This window comes from Enoplosus armatus, chromosome 23, assembly GCF_043641665.1.
Source record: "Enoplosus armatus isolate fEnoArm2 chromosome 23, fEnoArm2.hap1, whole genome shotgun sequence".
Classification (NCBI taxonomy): domain Eukaryota; kingdom Metazoa; phylum Chordata; class Actinopteri; order Centrarchiformes; family Enoplosidae; genus Enoplosus; species Enoplosus armatus.
In genome coordinates this window covers 14,911,134-14,918,412 of record NC_092202.1, presented here as the reverse complement: position 1 = coordinate 14,918,412, position 7,279 = coordinate 14,911,134, and the positions used below count along the sequence as shown (strand labels likewise).

At 49.6% G+C, this 7,279-nt stretch overlaps 1 protein-coding gene across 1 annotated transcript; it reads right to left on the bottom strand.

Annotated features, from left to right (window-relative positions):
- On the bottom strand, positions 1–6,326 carry men1 (multiple endocrine neoplasia I). Its single transcript, XM_070929833.1, has 10 exons — positions 6,272–6,326; positions 4,435–4,915; positions 4,106–4,314; positions 3,869–3,997; positions 3,252–3,292; positions 3,048–3,135; positions 2,729–2,865; positions 1,058–1,193; positions 682–843; positions 1–600 (listed from the first exon to the last, which is right to left on the bottom strand). The coding sequence occupies exons 2-10, from the start codon at positions 4,868–4,870 to the stop codon at positions 61–63; spliced, it is 1,878 nt and encodes a 625-aa protein (XP_070785934.1). The 5' UTR covers positions 4,871–4,915; positions 6,272–6,326; the 3' UTR covers positions 1–60.
- Positions 6,327–7,279: the final 953 nt, after the last annotated feature.

The window sequence follows — 7,279 nt, the reverse complement described above, 5'->3', positions numbered from 1 at the left end:
TGCTGTTCACAGTAATGTCCTACGGAGTCTCAAGGACTCCTCCTACAATGATCGGCGGGCCTAGAGCGACTTGCGCTGCCGCTTCATGAAGGACATGGAGTAGTCCCCGGCCGGCGTGCTCTTCTGCCTCTTCATCTGGACCTGCGACTGGGCGGTGAGCTGCAGCTTGATGGCGCTGGAGTTCACCTTGGCGGCGCACAGCAGCTCCTTCATCCCCTTCATCTTCTCGCTCTGGAAGACGACCACGGGGCCGGCCGGGGAAGGGGGCGCCTGCTGCTGGGACGAGGGCGAAGACGCGGAGTCTGGGCTGGGGGACTTGGGTTTTCCTTCGGCGTCCCCGCCTCGCGATCCCAGGGAGGAGCGGTGGCGGCGGCCTGCTCCCTCTCCCTCCTTCTTGGGCTGGGCGGCGGCTGCTGCTGCTGCTGCTGCTAGCTGTGTGGGTGGGGAGTTGGGAGCAGCATGAGGAGGAGAGCTCTGCTCCTCCAGCTTCAACTCTCTCCTGGGGCCTCTTCTGCGGCCCTCCCGGGGGTCATCGCTGGACTGGTCATCATCGTCCTGGGACTCTGGCTCTTTGGTGATGATCGACACCTTCTGCCGCACCTGTGGAATCATCAGCACATGTCAGCCTCTCTCCTGCAGACGCAAGAAGGTCAGAAGGCAGAGGGACGCTGGGCTTCTCACCTGAGCGTCGAAGCGGCTCAGAGACTGGACCAAGTAGGTGGCCCAGCCCACGTGGAGGACCGGCGTGGGGCTGCCCTCCTCCCATTTGCAGATGCCGTCATAGAAACGCAGCAGGTGAGCAAAGCAGTCTGAGTCCTGCAGTGCTGAGAAGGCTGCTGCCTGCTTCGGGTGCTCCTGAAAGACAGAAGGAGGGGGGGGGGTCACTTTTTGTTATACAGTATGTCTGAGTCACATTGTGAGCAGCAGCATCACAGACACGTTCTCGTTCGGTTCAGTTCCAGTTCCATCTGGCAGTGGATGGGGTCTTTAAATGAAACTCTCGCCCGCCGTACTGCCGTCCCTCTCAGGCGGGGGGGGGGGGGGGGGGGATCCTCACCTTGTCGGCTCCCTCTCCTCCTTCCCCCGGACTCTCCGCAGCGGCAGCCGTCTCCTTCAGCAGAGTGGGAATGACGTCGTTCGCAATGTCAAAGAACTCCTTGTAGATCTCCTCGTCCTCGCGGAAATAGTTATACCTGCAGGAGCAGACGAGAGGAGACGGTCTTTTTAATAACAGCAGGGGAAGGAGCCAGAACATAGCCTGCAGCAAAGGGCTGAAAGTGTCGTTTTACAAGCCAGCATTTCAAAAAGTTCATATTGGGGGGGGGGGGGGCTTTTGGACCATTTGGTGCATTATTGAAGTGAACACTACAAAGAATGCGCTGACATGAACACACACTCCCTTCTTGTGGACGGTGCACAGAGGGCGAGCTGAGATCGAAGGACAATGGGGCGGGCGGGCGGGGGGGCAGGAAAGGGAAGCTGATAGATGGGGAGGGAATGTGTGGTCTGGTGGGTCACTGCTGGTATTTTTAGCTGCAGCGCTTGAACAGTGTGTTTAAAGGGGAGGAGAGAGCGCGAGGATGCAGCGCTGGACGCTTCCTGGCTCAAAGCGCCACACCCTCTCAGGACTAACTGGGACTGGGCCTCGTCTTTCTTCTGCCGCTGCTGCTCTGTGGTGGAAAACAACCAGCGCGACTAATCTCAACTGTCACATCACTTTAAGACTCTTTTTTTTGAGATTAGATGGCTGAGAAGTGCCTTTTAGTCTTTTTTTTTTTGTTGATGTGGTCACACCAAAAAGTCAGGGGAAGATGGGCTGTGCAGTTACTGCCACCTTGTGTTCGTCTGGTGAAATAACAGCTGAAGCTGCTGTCAGATGACTGCCTTACTTCTGTGTTTACAGCAGCCCTGCTGGCACGGCGAAGCCTGTAATGTTCCAACTTATGTTGAGACTTTTTGTGACTAACAACCATGACAAATTGCCGGAGTAGAGCTGAGGCGATTGGTCGATGAATGAGTTCAAAATGAATCAAAACAACCATCGATCCAATTTCCATAATTCATTAATCACAAGCAAAAAAGCCAAAAGAAACCGCTGGTTCCAGCTTATTTAGTCTTCAAACATAGCCTATTGCATTTATCTTCTTATGGGTTTTGGGCTGTTGGATGATAATTATGTAATTATGTCAATAATCAAAATACTTGTTTCAGCCCTAAACGTAAGCTGATGTTGATGTAACTTTCAGTTGGCTGTCTTTCATGTTTAGAGGCTATTGGTGTGACTGAGTCCAGGGTTAATGTGGGCTGTCCAACCAACTAAATCTTCCTCTATCATTAACAAAAGTTAATGATACTCACACGTTTTGTTCAGCGAGATCATCTTCACTAATGAACACCACTTTTAGGATTTTTGAAGCGTAAACGGAATCACCAGAAGTAAAAAAAAAAGCTAGCGTTATACACGGTAGTCTCATTTAGCCACTTGTTAGCAACCGCCTTTTTTTAAGAAAAGCTTCAAAATTCATGAGTGGGGTGTAGAACAAAATCTCTTATTTCAGGCATCTAACCAAAAACCCCATTCAAAGAACCCGCTGACTTTGAGACGAGGGAACAGGAGGTGTAAACAGGCCAACTCACTCCCGGGTTTTTAGGACTCGTTCCTGCAGAACTTTAACAAAACTTTACCCTGCAGCACACTCGCGTGTAAAAAGCAGCGTGAACTACTCACTCCTGCATGACCTGAGCAGCCTTGGCCCAGGCCCTCAGGGCCTCCCGCACATTCCTGTGTCTGTAGTGGAAACCAGCCAGGTACATGTAGGGGTAGATGTGCTCGTTGTTGTAGTGCTTCTGGGCAGAATTGACCGCCTAAGAGAGAGAGAGAGAGAGAGAACAGGAAAAAACGACTTCCTGTTAAACATCCTGATCTGTGAAGATACACACAGTTTTAGATACTGAGACTGATCCCACGTTGTTCCATAACATTCATTTTTTCTTCTAAATGAATCGTTCCAATATTTTGGGAAACAGTGGAACTCTGAGAGTCTGACCTTGAGGTGGATTTCCAAGGGGTTCTCCTTGCCTGGAATTGGATCCTGGTCTTCAAGGTCTGCCAGAGTTCCCATGGCCATAGGATACCTGGTGGACAGGACAGGACACGACAGGAGGAGGTCGGGGGGGGGGATTTTGTTTTTAGTTTAGCGTACACATCAACGCTTCATTCCTCACCAACTTCGCCAACACCAAACCCTCACCTGTCCAGGTCGCCTCGCTCGTACAGCAACCAGAGGAGTTTCTGTCAAAACAGGGGGGGAAGAAAGAGATCAGAGAGAGCAACAGGCGGGCAGGTGTTTCCCTTCATAAGTGATGGCCATAACGCAAATAGTGGCCCTTCATTCGCACCAACTGTGGGAAGTAACGGGGCCTTCATGTGAAACAGGCTTTGTCCGACAGAATTCCCCGTTTTATATGAGTCTTTTAGCAAACAGCAGGCCGTCTCTTAACAGCTGTGTGCTTGTGCTGAAATGTACATTATGCTGAGACGTAACAGGAGTATGTTTCCACCATTTCTCTATTAAAAAAAAGGGGCCATTTTACAAACTAAACTGCTTATGAATTCATGGTTGAAAGTAAGGAATAAATAAATACACAATTCAGTAAGGTGGTGTGCCCAGATAAATAAATCCTATGTATGGAAATCACACAGTGGGTCTTAGTGAGGTTTCAGTAAAAAAAAAAGTGGAAGTCAGTTTATATACGCAAGAAAATCAAACTGTCACTGAACATTTGTAGGCTCGCTGACATTTAGGTCACCGCTTCCTCCTCGCGTCTACTGTGAAACTGAACTTTGTGGTCCGGGCTCGCGGCTCACCTGTTGCAGCTGCAGGAGCTCCGAGCTGTCAGTGTGCAAGTCCAGCGAGGGGTTGATGGCGCAGACCATGAAGGCCACCTCCATGTTCCTGTCACATTTCATGTAGGAGCCCTTCAGATACAGCCAGCTCTGAGGGAGACACACACACACAAACATACAGGCAACAGCAATGTGAGTATTAAAATCTTGTAGAGGGAACTTCATCATTATTTCAGGCAACTGGAGGCGAGGCCTCACCTTCTCGCTGACTCCACCTGTGACCGTTTGTCCTCGCCGGTCCTCGTTGCCCTTCCCGTGCCAGGTGACCTCGGCCGTCTCTTCGCCGTTTTTGCCGAAAATCACCCAGGCGTGGTCCTCGGAGAGAGCCAGGTGGACGTCCTTCAGGCCTAGGACTTGGCAGGCCGCCACCACAGCAAATGCCACGCCAGAGCTGTCCAGTTTGGTACCTGGTTCAGATTTGACAAATATGTGACTTTCACCAGTTTTACATCACTAATTCCAAGTTGATCTCCGTAACAAACATCTTCATAGAAAGTAATGTCACTGTAGTATTTGTTATGTCGTACCAGTGATGAGACTGAAGAGGGACTGGATGTGGGCCCGGTCCTTGAAGTAAGAGCGGCTTAGACTGTTCCAGATCACATCTGACACTTTCTTCACCAGCTCCCTGCTGGACCCTGCAGCAGTCCTCCGGTACTGGGACAGGTCCACCGCTCCGCGGATCTGGGCCGTGAAGCGCTCGTACAGTGCAGAAATCATGCCCAGCTCCACCGTGGGGAAGCAGGAGTTGGGACAGTCCGGCTCCAGTGGTTCAAACCGAACCCCCGGAACGTTTATGGGGACGACCCGGTTCACAGCTAGGAAGTGCTCGACGAAACCGAGGACCAGGGAGAGAAGTGCTAAGTCTGGCTCGGACTTGCGGAGCTCAGCATCGAACAGCTGAACCACACCGTCGATCCCCCGCAGGGGGAAGTGCTTCTTCTGGGCTGAGTGCAAACCCATGATGTCCGCCGTCAGTCAACTCAGATGCTCTCCTCACCTGCAGTACTGAATGTCACAGAGCGGTCAGTTCAACTCCACATCAATAATCACACACAGATGCTGTAGAAAGTAGGAAAAGTCAAAAGAAGGCCTCCTTACCCTGTCTGTATTATTTATTTATTTAAAAAAAAATTTTTTGACTTTCCACAACTGGCCACTGTAGTTTTTAACAAACATTGCTCCAACGGGAGGAAATAGGGCATTTGTTGGGGACTATTTTCAGCGGCGGATTAATCCACATTTGATGCTCTAACGAGTATTTGGGGCAGCAGGACGGCGTGTGTGGGATACTACAGTGTCTGTGTGTGTTCATGGCAATGAAGCAACATGTCACCCAGTGCTCACAGGTGTGTTTTTTAATAGTTTTTGGACAACAATGCAGGTAAATGGCACAGAGGAAGAAGATATATCAGGCTTTGATACACACACACACACAATACCCGTTTGTAGAGCATTGTTGATTTGGTTTCATTTTTTTTTTTTTTTTTTTTTTAAACGCTTATTTCAGTATAGTCTTTTTCAGTAATAAGCAGCTTTAACGCTTTAAACACTGTTTGCTTATATAAGTTACACAAGTGTTTCCCGATAAGCAAAACATGGTTTGTGATATATTATTGCGGAGGCGTCCCTGCATTAATAAACGTCCCTTTGATAATCTCAGCAATAATAATGTCGCCCACGTTATTAGATCCACGGCACGGTAAACAAATAAAACATAGAGCGAGACAGTGACCCGCAGCTGAGCAGCTTGACTCGTTGCGTAATGTTGGTTACATCGATGCCGCTAACATGGGCTTCATGGCGCTTTGGTGGGCGGGGCACTCCCACTGCTACATTCAATGCAAAGCTTCAAATAAAAGCACGCCGAGGCTCATGGCTCCGATTAATACGTCGGGGGTGTCCCTCTAACATCACAAATGCCCCAGAGTATTTCAACACAGACCGAAACGCTCCGGTAGATTAATTCATTTGCTAGCCGGGCTGGCTGACCTAGGCTAACTAGCTAACTTTACCAAGTAAAGTTAACGTTTGCTACCCATTCCGGCTTGCTGCCGGCGCTAATTTGCTGAATGAACACTACGTTGTTTAAATAAGCGAGATGAAGTACGGAAATACCCTGAGCCGGAAAGTGACCCGCACTGTGACAAATAGCTCGGCAGCAGCGGTCTGAATGAAGGCTGTTGTGAGTAGCAGCTAACAGGCTAACGAGCCGCTAGTTAGCTAAACTCTCCACTTTTGGATAACGGCGTGTGCCCCAAAACACCCTCGCGAAATATATATCGCCCCCATATGCCGCGAGACCGACTCGCTCTCAAGCTCTTACTGGCGTCCAATTTGACCAGCGTGTAAGAGATTACGTACCCGTTTTCTCACTGCCTCAGCCACATGTTTTTGTTTGTGTCCGTCTTCTTTTGCCGCGCAGTTCAGTCTGCCCAGAAGGCACTCGCGGTGTGTTCCCAGCCTCTGCGTTTGCGTAACAGAGCAGATCTCACAACGACACGCACTTCGCTGTCAAGCGCGGTTGAACGCCGACAGGCCCATCCCCACGGTTGTAGATCGTGGCCACTGCGCACGCGGGTTTCCTCTCGCGCATGCTGGGAAATGTAGTTCATAGTACGTTATTCGTAGACACCCCCAGCAGAGGGCAGCATTATGCCGTTACGTGACATATTGCTACAAAATGGAACAAAGGTAACCATTACATAATGGAAAACAGGCTACAGTCAAACCCGCACAGTTTGGAATTGTACGAAATTGTAATGTAACCGTGAGGTCACTGCGTCTTCATCAATATTCAAAGCTATTTTATCAATGTGGAATAGCTGGCTTTGTTACAAACAGCTCAAACAACACATTCGTTTGACGCGTTTAAACCATAATTACCAAATGATGTATTGGAAATATTTGGGGTCTGGATGTCGTTTACTTCAAATACATACAAATGCACCCTCCTAATGATATAACGGCTAATGGCCGAAATACAAAATCCCACTTTTGTTCAGAGCAGGTATGACATGGTGTCTGTGTTCAGGAATATTCCTCCCGCTGCCTTCAAGTGCAGTCGAATATTTCCACAGCGCGTTTGAACTTCACAACAGAACGACACTTTTTGTCTGGCACGGTGGGATTGTTGCCGACACAGGAGTTGCTGGAATGTATTATTTTCAAAAGGCAGGCACAACGGAGGACAAATCAACGAGTGGTGGCAACTATAGTCATTTGATGGTTTTCTGTTATTGTACGTAAACGCAGGAGACAAGCGCAGTCCGTCAGGTTGGAGATCGGGTGTAGGAGCCTGAGCGGATACCTTGAACGTATCTCACCCGACATACCCCCCCCTCCCTCCTCCCTCCTCCCTCCATAGTCCGC